The following is a 15,892-nucleotide window of genomic DNA, read 5'->3' as shown; positions in this document are numbered from 1 at the left end:
CCATCCTCAATCATCCCATAACCCTGAAGATTTTCCTCATGACCCCTCTGCTTTAGAAGACGCTTTGCAGTAAACATAACATGTATTTAATTTGTTCAAACATCTAAAGTCAGAGTTATGCTCCCACATCTGATGAGTCCCTGCAGGGAAACATCACTTGCAGTTTTCCCAGAGTCGGAGACGGTCTTTGAATATTTGTGCTGCCCACAAAGCCAGAAACCACAGACGGTGACTTCACCTCCCTCTAATGCTGCTTTACAATCAGTCCATCAGCACAAAGAGGGAAAGGTGTCAGGTGAGACGTGAGTAAATCAACTCCGACGTCTCCAAGACAAGCTCAGGCCTGCAGTGCTGCTGCTGTTTAGGTTTTGATTTCTGATTATTTTCAAAGAGGGCCATCACATAGCAGCAGGTACTGTACATGCTGCAGAGATAACAGCCAGGAGAGGCTGTCACCTCTATACTGCAGCGTTTCAGTGAGTGATGAGGGTGGGTGTCAAACACAGAGGCCGAACAACAAGTGATTAAGATCCACACATCATGTGACTTGCTGTTTTTAACGAGACAGTCACACATTATGAAGAGCTTGATTACATTATCTGGACAGGAACTGAGATCAAACCAAAGAGGACGATCCCAGGCTGCCAACGCCCATTTCAGACGACTCACTGAGATGAGCAATGTCCAAACAGAGAAGTGAAATAAAACCTTAAAACCAGAGATTCCACTATTTCATCTGATCATGACAGAGAGGGGAGAGATCCTGCAGCAAACTGTCCACACGTTAACACTGTTGTTTCTTCACGTCATTAAGCACAATGTGAGGGATTAAGGTCAGACAGGCTGAAAGCTGCACTCAACATTCCAAAAAACTCAAACCAGTCAAAGCCACGGCACCGAAAAGCAAACTTCACTGATCCCTCTTACAAATAATGTGTTTGCTCGGCTGAGATTTGCAGCCCGGGGCAGCGAACTGTGGAGCTGTGGATGTTTCTAAGAAACCTTTAAGATGAGGTGCGAGATATCGGGTCTCCTGAAAGAACCTCATTGTTTCTTCACATGCGAGAAGGAAACCTGCAAATCATCCTGTCACTGAAAGACGTCCTGCAGTGTGCAGGGCTGCACTGGGTGGTGTTTTTAGAAATCTGACTTTAAACACTTAAAGAAGTGCATGAGCAGCGTTCCTCCTGATCAGAAGTGAACAAACGTGGAATATGAAAGCGATACCCTGCTCATCTCAAAATGGAGGTCAGCCCGGCTGGCCAATAAAAAGAGAAAAGACCGTGACACATGAAGGGGTGTGTCCCGTTTGATAAAGGGAGGCAGGATAAAAGTTAGACGCTACGTAATGAAACATTAAAGTACATTTCTTCACAGAGAGGAAACATGAAGACTTTCAAACTGGATTTAACAACGAGCAATAAACTTTAAATTGATCCTGCAGAAAGAAAATAGAAAAGCGCGACAGAAACAACATGAAGAAACGTCAAACTACCTTTCCTGTGGTCCATGGCCCTGAGCATCCCCTGGTAGCAGGAGTCCTCTATGAAGACTCCGTCACTCCCCACACTGTCAGAGGAGTACTTTCTCAATCTGTGCTCCATCGTCACGCTGGAGTTATCTCAACAAGTAAAAACTGAGCAGAAGCCTCCACAGGTCGAGAGGCGACGCTCTCTGCTTCTTCTTCTTATTGCCTGAGACTCTCAGTGTGAGTGAGCAGTCAAAGTGGGAGTGTTCGAGCCACTGATTCAGTTCCTGAACAAGCCTTACTCCCTCTTTCCCTTCCTTTCTCTCCTCGCTGGCTCTGGCATTTTTCCTTTTTTTTTTCACCAGCTCTTGCAAAATGCCTGCCTGCCCGCGGGCTGCGATGTCAGCAGCTGTCAGTCAGCAGAGAAAGAAGACCCGGCCCGGCTCTGTGCTGTGTGAAGGACCCCACGACCCCACCCACCAAACCACACCTCCACCAAAGACCCTTCAACCAACAGACCTCCGCACTGATTCAATCAGTCCAAAGATAGTTATGTAACATCCGTGTCTGTTTATTTTCAGCATGTTCCAGCTCATCACCAACAACTTTCACATACTTTACTTTTTATTTTGAAATGACTTGAATGGCTGTCAAACAATAAAACAACGATTCTCTATTTCACTACGAGCATGTCTGATTACTTCAGATTTTAATCTATGGCAGCTAGAGTTGCAAAAATCTGGGAATTTTCTAAGTTGGAAACTTTCCATTGGATGAACAGGAATTTATGGAAATAACAAAACGAGATTTTACAAAACTGAAGTTTGGGCCTTAACAGGGAACTAAAATAAAGTTTGGGAAAAAATATATTTCAGCATAATGTAGAACAGCAAGATGTTCTAACAGTGTGCCATCACATGCATACTGATTACTGCATTACATTACCCCCAGTTTTCAGTTAATTCCCATAAATTCCCACAGTTTCTGATTTGGAATATTTCCAACATTCCCCAACTTAACTTTCCATGGGAAGTTTCTGGAAATTTACCAAAAACCTTCCGCCCCTTTGCAGCAGAGTGCCCCCAGATATTCTCAGTACAACGCCTCCTGAATAGTTCCTGCTTCACTAAATAAAATAATAGTCAGTAAATATTCAGATTAGAAATCTGAGGCAGGTTTGATTGGACGACAGCTGAATAACCAAAGATTCTTCTACATGTGCGTCATTAGGCTTCTTTTATATGATATAGTTGTGTTTCTTAAATTATTTATAATATTTAAAGTTTTGATGTCAGATTGGACAGTACAGTTTATTGTGAAGCTGTAAAATACTGAGCCTCCGTTACAAATCATGTTGTTGTTTTGTTTTGCTCCAGTATCAGTCAGGCTTTAACTTTTAACCTCATCCCATCTCGCAGCAATGACGATGTTAATGTTAAACGGAGCGTGCAGGTAATTATCAGAGGAAGGTCAGAGGTCAGGATGAACCCTGCACATGATCTGAACCATCTTCCTGCAGGAAGGAAGCCCAGATCCTGCCGTCTGTGTGGTCGAGTAACTCTGACTCGACGCTTCATTTTCCTCTTCTCCTAATCAAGAAAACGAGGCATTCCCTGGTTTAGACTAAGCCGTACAGATCGGTCCGCTGGAGCCTGTTAACCCCGACTGAACTCAGTCATCAGTGTGTGGTCGGAGGCTGGACATGCCGCACAACACCGCGAGCCTCAATGAAAAGCCTGTTCCTGAACACAGAGGAGACCATGCCAGGAGCCAGGCAGTGGAAAATACTGTCAGCCATTTCTCGACATGGTACAATCACAAGAAAACCCCGAGCATGAGCGCTCTTCCTCCATCGGGACGTAATTACGGAGGGGAAACCAGCAGCGAGGGGTTTGTGTCGGTACATGAAGGGGACAGTGTTTCTTTGAGGGGCGGCGGTGGTCTACAGGAGAGAATTCAGCAGCAGGATGAATAGAAGCATTTCATCTCTAATGAGAACAACCTGCAGGACCAACATCTGATTCAAAACATTTGGTTTGGACTGTTTTCTGCAGATGAATCTCCAGTTTTGAATCAAAGCTTCTGTGGAGTACAAACCAACCAAAAGGAGGCGGTGAGCCTGGGCTTTTCAAAAACTCTTAATAGAGTGACCACACTGCTGCAGAAAATGATCCCGGACACAAAGCAGCTATTGTGTCTCAGTGTGGACTGACTGAACGCTGTTTATGTACATGAGCGCTGAAAGAAAGAGGAGAGCGGCTACAGCTGCACTGAAACAGCTTCCAGCCATCTGCACAAATAAGCTCGGAAAAACACTCCAAACAAAACACAGCATTCCAGTTTTTATTGCAAGTCAGGCGTTGGAGATGCTCTGAAAACACCTCCCCACGACCGAGGCACCTGAATACCTGTCACACCTTTCGACCTCGGGAGCATCAATTTGCAGATACAGACAGAAGATGAAGAAGGAGAGAGATGTTTGGGATGCCAGCAGAGGGAGGTGGCTTGTCGGGACTTGAGAAATGGGAACTGATGATATTACACCTTCACCAGGCCTAAACTCGACCCTGTCGGCTGTTTATGTGCTAAAAATCTAAAAAATAAAATAAAATAATGTCGTGCAGCTCCTAAAACACTCGATGCAAACTCCGAAATCTGTTAAAGAAGTTCGATTAGGTTTGATTTATTGACCTGACTTTTTATACTGATTAACAACAAAGATGCACAAACACAAACACTCTTTACACGCCGTCCTATCAGCCACATGCAGGTCGTGCATACAGTGCAGCTCTGTGTGCACATCTCTCTGATAACATGCAGAGATTAACCTGTGCAGGACTTTTCACGGTGACAGCTCTGCCGTGCGAGAGCATGCAACTCGCTGCATTCCTGCTGTGGGTGCGCCCACCCCTCCGTACAGACAGGGGGAGCCGCCTCTCTCTGTCCGATAACACCGTGTCACCGTGCATGTGACAGCATGCGATGTCGGACCCCCGCCTCCCTGCCGGAGGCAGGAATGTTAACAGACACTGAGTATCATCTGGATAACAGGTTCTGATGGAGGGATGATGGAGGGATGATGGAGGTTTGGATGGTTCAGGGAGGAGCTGTGCCAAGATGAGGAATGGAAGCCCCGGGGCATCATGGGGCAGATCCAACTCCTCCTGCACAATAAGACAGAGCTCAGTCTGCTGGTATGATTCGTCCTGATGGGCGAAGAGGAGAGGCCGATGGACAACAAACCCGACCAACCCCAAAGGCAACAACGCCGAGGGCATCGCTGCACACAGAGCTGATCCAGAAGCTGTTTTATCTCCAGAATTACAAAGGGCTGATGGCTCCAATAAAGTATGCACACAACACATCAATTAGCCACACGTGGTGTTTCCAGTCACGCAGTAAAAATATGAGCAGACTAGATAAGTGCTGGATTTATGAGGCTCGGAGGAGACGGCCAAGAGAAGACGAGCCGTCTGTCTCCCTCTCCTGCTGGAGGAGCTGCACTGCAAAACATGGACGTGTTGAACTTCTGCTGTAATCCACTTTAATCTGAGACCAGCAGAGTCCAGACTACTGTGAGGAAAGCCCAGCAGCCACTGCTGACTCACAGTCATCCACAGGCATTTGTAAATGTGGGGAAAGGAGAGTGGTTACCATGACAACACAGCAAACACACACACACACACACACACACACAAACACACAAACACACACACAGGCTTGTGAGTCCAATCGGGGCGTAGTGTTTACAGAGGAGCGGTTCAGGGCCCCAAACCTCTGGAGAACTCTCCCACAACATCCAGACAACAAACATCACAGACACAAACTGCAGCTTCCGTCACTCACTGAGTGTTTGAGTGTTTGCTCAGTCACTGACGGTTATTCAAATGTCAGGAGGAGAGAGAGCGACACACGTCAGCCTTCAAACACTGTGACTCACTGTAACTTTAATCTGATCATGTTCAATTCATTCATTATCATTAATTATTTGATTTATGGAACGACAGGAAACTAGAAGAAGAACCCAACCAAGCATCCAAATCTTTACAGCTCAGCTGAACATTTTCTGGCATGTTTGTTTTGAAAATAATGAACTATAAGGTAATAAGACGTTATAATAAGTTATGATCTCTGATAATCCTCATATATAAACTTCATCAAACTGTAATAAACCATAAAGATAAACAGAACAAAGCTTTGTTCAGAGACCTTCCTGCACGCCCACACTTTGGGTGGAGGCATGGAAAAGGTTAACAGCATCATCATCATCATCATCATCATCTTCAGCAGCACCACCAGCCCCTCCCAACCCAGAAGCCCTCCTCCTATTACAGACGCTGAGAGACGGAGACAGCGGCGCGCCGTGCGCTCCGGTCCGGACCTACCCGCGCAGCACATTCGGCTGTACAGATGAGGGCCCACCTCCCCGCAGCTCATTTCGTGAATGTAATTAGTTCGTCGGTACAGAATCTCCCGGTCCAGCCCGCAGTACCAGGACGGCGCGGCGGCGCGCATCGTGTCCTCCACTCCGGCCATCCTGGCGCGTGTTTGTGCCGCGCGTAAAAAAAAAACCAAGAGTGCGCTTTCACCAAGCACGCGCCGATCCGAGTGTTTCTCCTGCGAGGTACCGACAACTTTTCACTGCTCTGTCCGAGACACACGGAGGAGGAAACACACACACACACACACACACACAGGGTCGTGTCAGGTTGCAGTCTCTGTCACAGGCCCAGCCCACTCTGGTTTGGTTAGTGAGATGAGATGGAGAGCGCTCGCGGCTCCGCTGTCGCCTCCTCCGTGCGCAGCGCGTGGAAACCAAGTGTGCCCCATTGAAGCGCGCGGGGAGGGACAGGCTGCGTCTCTATTTCAGCACGTGCAGCCTGAGCCTCTCCCCGAGGTTACATAACCCTCCGGGCCGCTTAATGCAAAGCAGACACTGACTGAAAGTTCTGGGAAGACGCACTGACGGAATAACTGGAGCCAGGCTGAGCGCGCGCACACAAAGCGCGGTAAATCATCACTTTCCCTCCCCGCGCGCCCACAGCAGCTGTGGGTCATAAACAACCTGGACAGGAAGTTTTCTCACTGTCTTTGCGTAACCTTGAGAAAACTTCACTTTCACACGCAGCTCCACCTGACAGTAAACAGCAATAAACAGTAGTAGTGTTTCACTTAAAGGAACAGCCACAACACATTTACATTAAAGTTTGTAATTCTCTGGTCGTCCACTTGAGGCTGGCTCCAGAACTGAGTCAGTCTCCATAAGTCCCCATGTCCAAATAAACCGTCCATTCTTTGTACTGCAGTGGATGATGACTTGCATAACTTGTAAATGTATCACAGTGCTAATGAACATTGTTAAAGCAAACCACAGCTTGTGTTTAAGAGCATGACTCATCATCAAAGTACTGAGCTCATCCTCAGACACCTCGTTATGTTAAAATCATTAAACGCTGGATGAACGTTTGTTTGAGTCGGTGCCAGTTTTCATCAGAGCGTGTTGCAGACGAGGTGAACCACACGCCAGGTTCATGTTACACTGATTGTTGTGTGGGGCATGTCGGGGCATGTCGGGGCATGGTGGGGTGCATTGTTCTCCACGCTCGGGTAACAGCGTGTTTTTGTTCTTTTCACTTTTCAGTTTTAAGCAGAGCCTCCTTCCTCACGTCTGTCATTACCGCCGCAGCCAAACAAGACAGGAAAGTTGAGTCACAGCTGAAAACCACGAGACGAAATCCACACCCGATCCTGCAGCGGGTCGTATGTGGCACGCGGTGCAAAGTGCTCATCCATGAACGCTGGTGCACACCCGGGTGTGGCTTCCTAAACGGACTGCATGGGTTCTAATCCTTCGAGTATTCAGAGAGAAAATCACTGAGTGCTGAAGGAGAGGTCGACTCAACAAACGCCTCAGACAGAACTCACATCAGTTAATGGGTAATAGAAATAATCACTTAGTGCAAATGAGCCTCTAATTAACTCAGCATCAACACAGCAGTGGGACTTCTTTGAGGTCCGAGGATCAGCGTGAAGCCTCGTGAAGGAAAACCAGAGAACTCCTCCTGCGGTTTGTTGTGACTGTATCCAGGATACACAGCCCTCCGCCCCCAGGGTCCAGTTCACCACCATCAGCCATGTGTGGCGCTGCAGCTTTTTTTAAACCTGGCTCTGGGTAAAACACCTTTTACCTACTTTCACCTTCCCACTGTGTCAAAGGCACCTTGTAGCTGTGACAAACTTTGGCCCTAACTTAAACAAGTGTTGGATCTGCGTCCAGCAGGTGATTTGTTCTGGACCTGCATGTAAACAATGACCACACTTCCCGGACGGCCCCAAAAAAAAAAATCAATGGTGACACCTCCCTCCTCGGGCAAAAGTACATTATTAAAGCAGAAGCTGGGCAGAGGGAATATGAGCGATGCTGATGTACACGGTGTCGACTTGTTGTCTGCAATGCGGCAAGAAGAGCTGAAACAGATCTCTGCACATGCAAATGGGCTGGATATTGACAGAGGGCAGAGATAGCACGCGGCCTAGTTTTGCAAGGCCGTAATTTACCAGTCAAACCGCAGGTCCTGGAAACCTTTATCAGATCAGGACTTCAGCTGTGTACAGTTTGCATGCTGCCTGTGTGAGCAGAGGATCATCTCTGCACTTCTTGTTTGACTTTGGACTTTTATTTTGGAGGTTTGTTTCTTCTTCCTCCTCCTGTCAGTGCAAACACATTCAGTCTCTGCTCTTATCTGCTCAAGGTGTGTCCACTTTCTTTAGAAAGAGACTGCACCTTTTATTACCCGACCTAGACCAAGCAGCTGTATCAGTGTGTGTCCTATTAAAGTGTAAGCTCCATGCAGATGATCTGTGATGTGAAGAAAATTCGCTGCTTTGTTTCTGGTGGTCAGACAGGTTTAAGACCGTCAGTCAAACATCCTTTCATAGTTTACCTCGGGGTGTGTCGCCTGCAGACGGCTGCCATTTGACTGAAGCTGTGTCAACAGTAAAGCAGGCCGGGCCGAGGCGTGCCTGCAGACGCCTGCAGGGTAACCTTCAGGCTGCTCAGAGAGGACAATGATAAGTGTTTTCCCCTGGCAGTGTGAAGATGATATGCTCGTCCTGTATCCCATTCCAAGAAACAGGTTGCACAGGTCGGTTAATGCACAACAGGAGTAACCACAGCTTAAGACAGTCTGAAGAGTTGTCTAAGTCACCTTAAAGGATCCCTGCAGCTCCAGGCAGATCTCAGATGAAATGATGGAGCAGTTTTCAAAGAGACTATTCAAGGAAAAACTCGTCCAGGAGCTGATGCTGAGGTCTGTGCATCAAAAACTCTGACGAGGCCAAAAAAAAACCTCCAGTCGACCAGAATACCCCCCGAGCTCTGACGTCATCACCTCACAGCCAGCATTTACAGGGTTAACTCCGACATCTCCATACCACAGGAAACCAGACCAGAGAGTGAGAGGGAGAAAAGAGGGGGGGAGAGAGAGAGAGAGAGAGAGAGAGACAAACACAGGAGGAGACGACGGACGAGGACAGCCGGCGAGAAGCTGCACAGAAACTTTGACCTAAAGTAAGAAGACACGGCTCCAGCTTTCCTCTTACCTTGCTTCTTGCGAACTCTCCACTGCCACACGGCGATTAAAGTAACAATGTGGCCCACAACCACCAGGGCTGGGAACACATTTCCAGGGGGGCTTGCCGGCATCGGGCCTGGTACAAAGTGGAGAGTTCCAGGCTCTGAAGACAGGTGGAGGGAGGGAGGGAGGAGGTGCTGGTGGAGGGGGGTGAAAGGTGAAGGGGGAGTGGAGGGGGAGGTGGAGTGAATGGGAGTGGGTGGAGGGGGCGTCTAGGGGTGTGGTGCCATCCCCGGACTTTAAAGCGAGCGCCGCGGCCAACTTGTCCGAGAGTTTTTACGAGACAGAAGAACGACAGAGCACGCCTCCCTCCCTCCCTCTCTCTCCCTCTCTCTCTCTCTCTCTCTCTCTCTCTCCCTCTCTCTCTCTCTCTCCCTCTCCTCTGTGAGTCACTCCGTGCTCTCTCCCTCCCCCTTTTCCTTCCTCGTACTTCTTTACTTTAAACAATTCCTCTCTTTCTCCTCCTCCACCCGCTCGTCTTTGTTATATTTCGACTTGCACCTTTTTTAAAACCAGCCCCGACTCTCTCTCACACACTCACACACTCACACACACACACACTCTCACACACACACACACTCACACACAGAGTTTAAAAAGAAGTTGTGTCCTCTTCCACAGCTCGAGTCACTCCTCTGGTTTTCCCCTACAGAAAGTGTCTCGCTGCTTTCCTCGCTCGCTGCAGACTATCTGCAGGAGTTAATAATATATGAGGCTGTTTTGTGTGTGACACACACACACACACACACACACACACACACACACACACTCATTCGGGTCAGCCCTGATAAGAAGCAAAACTCAAGCACAAGACAGCCCGTGTCAAAGTTTCCAGCTCATTCACTCCATAGGATTTTCTTCTACCCGCTCAAGCCCCTGCAGTTATTTTCCATCCCCGGTTTTACGAGTCTCACACACACACACACACACACACACACACACACACACACACACACACACACACACACACCCACCCAGGCCAACCCCTTCCTCCTTTTTCCAAATGTTTAAACTGAAGCCATGCCTCCACTTTTTATTTTCCCCCCGTGCAGGATAACCCACACTCGCTATCAATTCATTCTCATTATGTAACTTCACGAAACACCCACCCAGGCCAACCCCTTCCTCCTTTTTCCAAATGTTTAAACTGAAGCCATGCCTCCACTTTTTATTTTCCCCCCGTGCAGGATAACCCACACTCGCTATCAATTCATTCTCATTATGTAACTTCACGAAGTCTCCCTGGATGCTAATTGCTTCCATCTGCTTGGACGGAGCAGCCGGTGCCTATAAACCTCCCAGAAAAACTTTTTGACTGGATGCAGTTTTTAAAAATACCAACAGCTTCTTTTATTTTAACCCTTAGATCAGAAAAAGCTTTGTGACTGTGCTGTGAGTCGAGCTCTGAGTTCTTTAGACGTCTTCACACCCGTGATTACAACAACTCTTCCCTGAGCCGTTCACCTGGTTCCCAGCATGCCTTTGTGTATTCAGTGTAGAGCTATGTGAGGATCGTGACCCCGCTCTGCTAACACACACACACACACACACACACACACACACACACACACAGATCACACCGTCCTCCCGGCATCGCCGCTCAGACATCAAAAGCATCTCGCTGCAGAGAAACCAGCATCTCCGGCTGCGTTTGTGTTGTCAGAACATTCTCATCACGCAGAAACCCAACACCAGACATCACACGTTGACCTTAACGCAGACCCACACTCCAGCCGTGCTCCATAAAACCAGCAGGAATAGACGTCAGAACCTGGAGCTGCCTTTGGCATGAGCACGAGCTCAGTTTATGTACATAGGAACGGACTTCTGACAGACAGAGGAGAAACAAACAATGTGTGTGTGTTATGACTGAATGAATAATAAAAGCTGGCTGTAACGGAGTGATCTGGATCTGAAGTGCTGGCAGTTCATTCCGGGTCAGACTTCATATCATCCCCAAAGCCTTTCCAGAACTGGCTGTCCAAATTGGCAATTAGCTGCACAGTGAAGCCGGAGCGAGGGATGAAAAAGGAGCTGTACAGACGTCTGGAATAAATTCATTCCACCACTCCTTCATGGGAGGAGTCAGCCCACTCCCACTCTCTTCACATGGTATGTGTTTGCTCAATGATTCCCATATTGTGATGCATATTCTGCATACTCTCACGTCGGCAATATAACCGAACTTCACACCATGCAGTCTGTGAACTAGAACTTTCTTTGGATTTCTCTTAAAATGCCTCGACCCCTCACGACAAAGGTTTCCCAAAGAGCACAGGTAGCATCAGACCGAGACTCCCACAGAGACAGAGGAGTGTCCAGATGCTTCCAGTTTGTTTCTAATCTTCTGAAACGATGCTGGAGTGCCGCTGTCCCCAGATGACATGCACAATGTCAGAAATTAAACTCTGTTTAATTCATTCCTGTCGTAGCATCCACGAGTGTGTCTAAAAGTGAAACAGTCCCGTACAAAGAAACAAAGCAGACCTACCGTCTGGTGGTGCTGGACAGAAACAGCAGCATAAGTCCATCTTTGCTCAGCGTCTTCACAACTTTTAGAGAAAACACTGAACTGCCAAGGAGTCAAATCTGACCTCACAACAATGTGAAGTGATCAAAAAAGCAGGGGGGCGTGCTGAAGAAACGAAGGGAAAAAAAGAAAAAGGAGAAGCGGAGGCACGGCTGGGAAGTAAAAAAAAGAAAAGTAGACAGCGTTGCGAGTTTGAGTTAATTTGTGTGAGGCTTTCCTCAGTGGAAACAGCATCTCATGCGTTACTGCTGGATGGGATCCATGTGCGGGGCTGCACAGACTCCCAGGGACACTTTTTCTGACAGGATTCAGACAAAGAGCGGAAAACATGAGTTTTGGCCAGCAGGCTACTGCAACAAAGGTTTCTCTGTGGAAGTCATAAAAAAAAGAGCTGGAGTGCAGTTATGCCCCTTCATGCACAGGATATGGATCATACTTATATTCATTTCACTAATATTAGCAAATGACAGACAGACATATTATTGTATCTTTGTGTGAATGTGCTGCTTCATTTTTTAGCGTTAAACTTTGATTCAGCCACATTAACTCTGGAGTTTATGATAAACATACTAAAGCTGGTGCTGGATTGTATTTAATCAATGCAATTATTTGATGAACTGATTGACAAAAACTGTCAACAGTTTAATTAATTAAATTGAAGTCATTCACGAAGGAAACATGCCAAACATTCACTGCTTCCACTTTCTGGAGGATTTACTACTTCTCTCGGTTTTTTATAATTGTTGTTGAATAGTTTTGGTTTTGGAGTCACCCGGAGGTCTCGTCTCTGATTTATCGAAAATGCAAAAAAAAGAAATCATTAGTCGCAGCCCCACAAATAAACGACTCAAACTGTTCAAGGCAACACACAGCTTGTGCATTTCAAGGCATGTTATCTATGCAGCTGTTCATTATTTCAGAGCCCTCCCAGGCCTGCGATGCCTTAACATTTACCCAGAACAATCTGGGGCAGGGGAGAGAGACGTGGAGGAGCCAGTCAGCGGCCTCCGTGCAGCCCACACCCCCTGGATTTAACACCACGGAACATGATCCCAGACACTGCCGGGCAGCGTGGGTGGCGTTTAACTCAAGGTCTGATGAACTGTAATTTCCTTCACTCCTATTCTCCAGATAAACACTTGAAGGAATCATCAGAGTAAAAAAGCAGACACACACAAAGTGTGTTAGAAAAACAACCCTAAGAACACACACACACACACACACACACACACACAGTGTGTTGTCACCCTGTTATCTGATACACCGGCCGTGACCGACACACCCAAACCTGCTTCATCCTCTCTGGTCCTTCAAACTCCAGCTCAGGCTCGACATGAAGCATTTGTGTGCTGACACCTTTTGGTAAGAACACAGAACTGTTCCAACAATGAAGACTTCCTACCTTGGCCGTGTTGAATCAAAGCCTCCATGAAGTCTTTAGTAAAAATCATTTCCATCGCAGCTCAACTGGTTTGTTCTTTATCTGCAGTTATAAATGCGACACATGGTGCTATGGGAGGCAGCAGGTTGGTGACTGTGTGTGCTGCTGTGGCTCGTCCATTCAACTGCAGGGTGCTCTTTTTTTTTTTAGATGTTGGAGTTTACGTTCATGGCAGGCTGGGCTAAAACACTGAAGGGCAAGATGAAAGGTGGCAACTGCCACATGTTCTCATCTGGACCGCTGCTGCTGCTTCGCCCTGCTCTTTGCGGAGGCACGGGCAGGAAAAGCTGAGTGTGGCTTAATTGGACTCACATTTCCCAGCTCCCTGCTTAGTCATATATCAGCGCTGACAATGGAAAGTTCTCAGGCAGGCAGAGTGCGTGTGAAGGTAAAGCCTGGCATTGAAATGAAGAATCTGTGTGTCCTAATAAATATTTATACGGGAACTCTCTCTGGGGAATGTTGCACGTTCTGGAAGATGATGAGAAAATGGATGTCCTAACATGTTGGATGTAAATAATGTGCAATAGTTTTAAAGCAGATCACCTTTTCCCCCAGCAGATGGCAGAATTAACTCCAACACAACTTAATATCAATATAAACAATACCTACATACATTATTTTGATATATATATGGAACCAAAGTTAAAATATCTGCAAATGTGTTCGCTTATTTCTGCCCAAACCATGAAAAAAATACAAATTAACACCCTGAATCGTCCATCGTAGTAAAAAAATACAAAATATCTATACAAATATATTATTTTAGGTGCTTTATTTATATTCCTGGATGAAAATGAAGCTGATCTCCAGCAGGATAAAGCCCAAAACAAGTTTCCCCATGAGGATCCTGGACACACTGGACGGCTGCTTTCATATGGAAGAATAAACTCTAAATATTTAAGGAACATATAACCTGATGATCTGCCGCCTCCGCCTGTCACACACAGGGCCCTTCACCCGTCGACATCTCGCAGGAAGCATTTCTAAATATTTGCAGCGTGGATGAAACAGAGCAGACGTAAAGCGACGCAGGCCACACGAAAAGCAGGGAAACTGACACTGTGTCTAATTGTGGAGGACGGCTCAGATTTCCCTATAAGCACAGAAACAGACACCAGAAAACAGCAACAGTGATGTAAAGAAAAATTCAATTCAGATTTGTATTAGAGTTTTAGTTTTAGTTACGCCGGCTTCAATTTCAGTGAGATTTAGTCAAATAAGTGGAAAATAATAAACCGTGTGGACTGCCTGCACACGTGACCTAACACAGTTTCAGGATTCTGACATGAGATTCAAACTTTCTCTTTATAACTGGTTATGCAAGAAACCCACAGGTTGACACAACAACAGTGAAATGAAAGCCTGTTGGCAGCCTGGTTGCTATTTAGCTGCATGGAAAATGACAAGACCATTACTTGTATTGTTACAAGATCAAATTATCCCTTTCTCAACGTCCCAAACACAAGCAGTGTCCATGGCAACGCCCAGATATCATCTACTGCAGACAAGAGGAAAGAAGAAGAACAGAGGAGGAGGACGAGGAGGAGGACGAGGAGGAGGACGAGGAGGAATAACTAAGACAAGCTCAAACCTTCCAGGAAGTCACTCCCGACCGTCTGAACATTCCTCTCTGGGTCATCTGCGGGGGAGCCCTGGTCTTCCTGAAGCAGGGTGGTCTTCAGGGCAGGGCCGGCACAGCCTGCCTCAAAGAAAGCACTGAAGGAGGTCTTTGACGTGACATGAAGCTCGGAGATGATCTTCTCCTGAGCTTCATCAACAATGTCATAATCCACCACGTCTGACTCCGTCAGGTCTCTGAAACTGTCTGTGGCTACTGATGGAGAGGTTGCTGAGTCATTGTCCAGATCAGACACAGGGCCAAAGGCCTCAACATTCAGCTGGTTCATCACCTCAACATCATGAAGCTCTTCTTCAGTCACCACATCATGAACACCTTCTTGGGTGAGGTCCACCACCGCATGTTCAACCTCAGGTTCGACCTCTCCATGCATCTCCAAGGCTAGATTTGAAGTTTCTCCTCTTGTCACATCATCCGTAGCCTCCTGCATCTTCACACATTCAGCAGGCATCTCTTTGTAGAACCTTGAAGAGGAACTGGGTCGCTTGACCTCTTTGACTGAACGTCTGGTGGCTCTGTCTTCAATGAGGAGACCCTGCTCAGGCCATGGTTCATCTTCTCTGCAGAAATCCTTGTCCCTCTTTAAAAAGCTCTGAACACCAAGCTGGCCAACTGATGCATCGCTCTGGTCGGAGCCTCTGAGGTTTTTTGGACACCTCTCTGGTTGTTCTTTCTCTTCCCCGACTCTCTTGTGGCGGTAAATGTGCCTGTCCATCACGGTCTCTTGGTTCTCTTGCCCAGGCTCGGGTTTTGAGATGCATGATGTGAGACCTTTCTCTGTATGGACTCGAGCACATTTAAGGGGTGCGGGCAGGATCTCCGGTGGCAGGTGCAGGTAATCTCGCAGGTAAGCAATTCCTTCGTTGGTGATATAATAATAGGCGTGTTTCCAAGCAAAGGTCTCTCTGACATAGCCCTTAGATCTGAGAGAGCCCATAGCGCGGATCACCTTTAGGTTGGTAACCCCCTTGACGTCAGGGTGCATGGACCGTGGACGCTTGTCCTTTTTGGCCACAATGACGCCATCTTGAAAGAGCCGCTCATAGATCGCCCTCAGATCAGCTAAGGACATCACCATGCCAGCCACCATTCTGACTTCTAGAGCTGTTTCTAGCTCTAAGTATTTCTTTCACTAGTACAACTTCAAAATACGATGTTTGCATGCAGCATCACATGA

At 47.1% G+C, this 15,892-nt stretch overlaps 1 protein-coding gene and 1 long non-coding RNA gene across 15 annotated transcripts in view; one reads left to right on the top strand and one right to left on the bottom strand.

The window, feature by feature from the left end:
* Positions 1–15,892, bottom strand: part of pleca (plectin a) — an 84,877-nt gene that overhangs the window by 31,610 nt on the left and 37,375 nt on the right. For 3 of the 14 annotated variants that reach the window (XM_019257745.2, XM_019257750.2, XM_019257751.2), the window contains exon 1: positions 1,496–1,835. The exons of 7 other annotated variants lie outside the window; for them this stretch is intronic. In XM_019257745.2, coding sequence (XP_019113290.2) covers positions 1,496–1,604 — 109 coding nt within the window. In that variant the 5' untranslated portion in view covers positions 1,605–1,835. Of the gene's footprint in view, positions 1–1,495; positions 1,836–5,853; positions 6,328–9,070; positions 9,201–11,593; positions 11,913–15,892 lie in introns of those variants that run through there. 4 more of the 14 variants (XM_019257753.2, XM_019257746.2, XM_019257742.2 and 1 more) reach the window with 4 other exon arrangements.
* On the top strand, positions 1,574–1,928 carry LOC109138187 (uncharacterized). The gene is made up of 2 exons (XR_002041860.2): positions 1,574–1,708; positions 1,834–1,928. It is a non-coding gene; the product is annotated as an uncharacterized LOC109138187 (long non-coding RNA).

The sequence above is a fragment of the Larimichthys crocea genome, chromosome XIII (genome assembly GCF_000972845.2).
Source record: "Larimichthys crocea isolate SSNF chromosome XIII, L_crocea_2.0, whole genome shotgun sequence".
NCBI lineage: Eukaryota > Metazoa > Chordata > Actinopteri > Sciaenidae > Larimichthys > Larimichthys crocea.
This window is presented reverse-complemented; position numbering and strand designations above follow the sequence as displayed.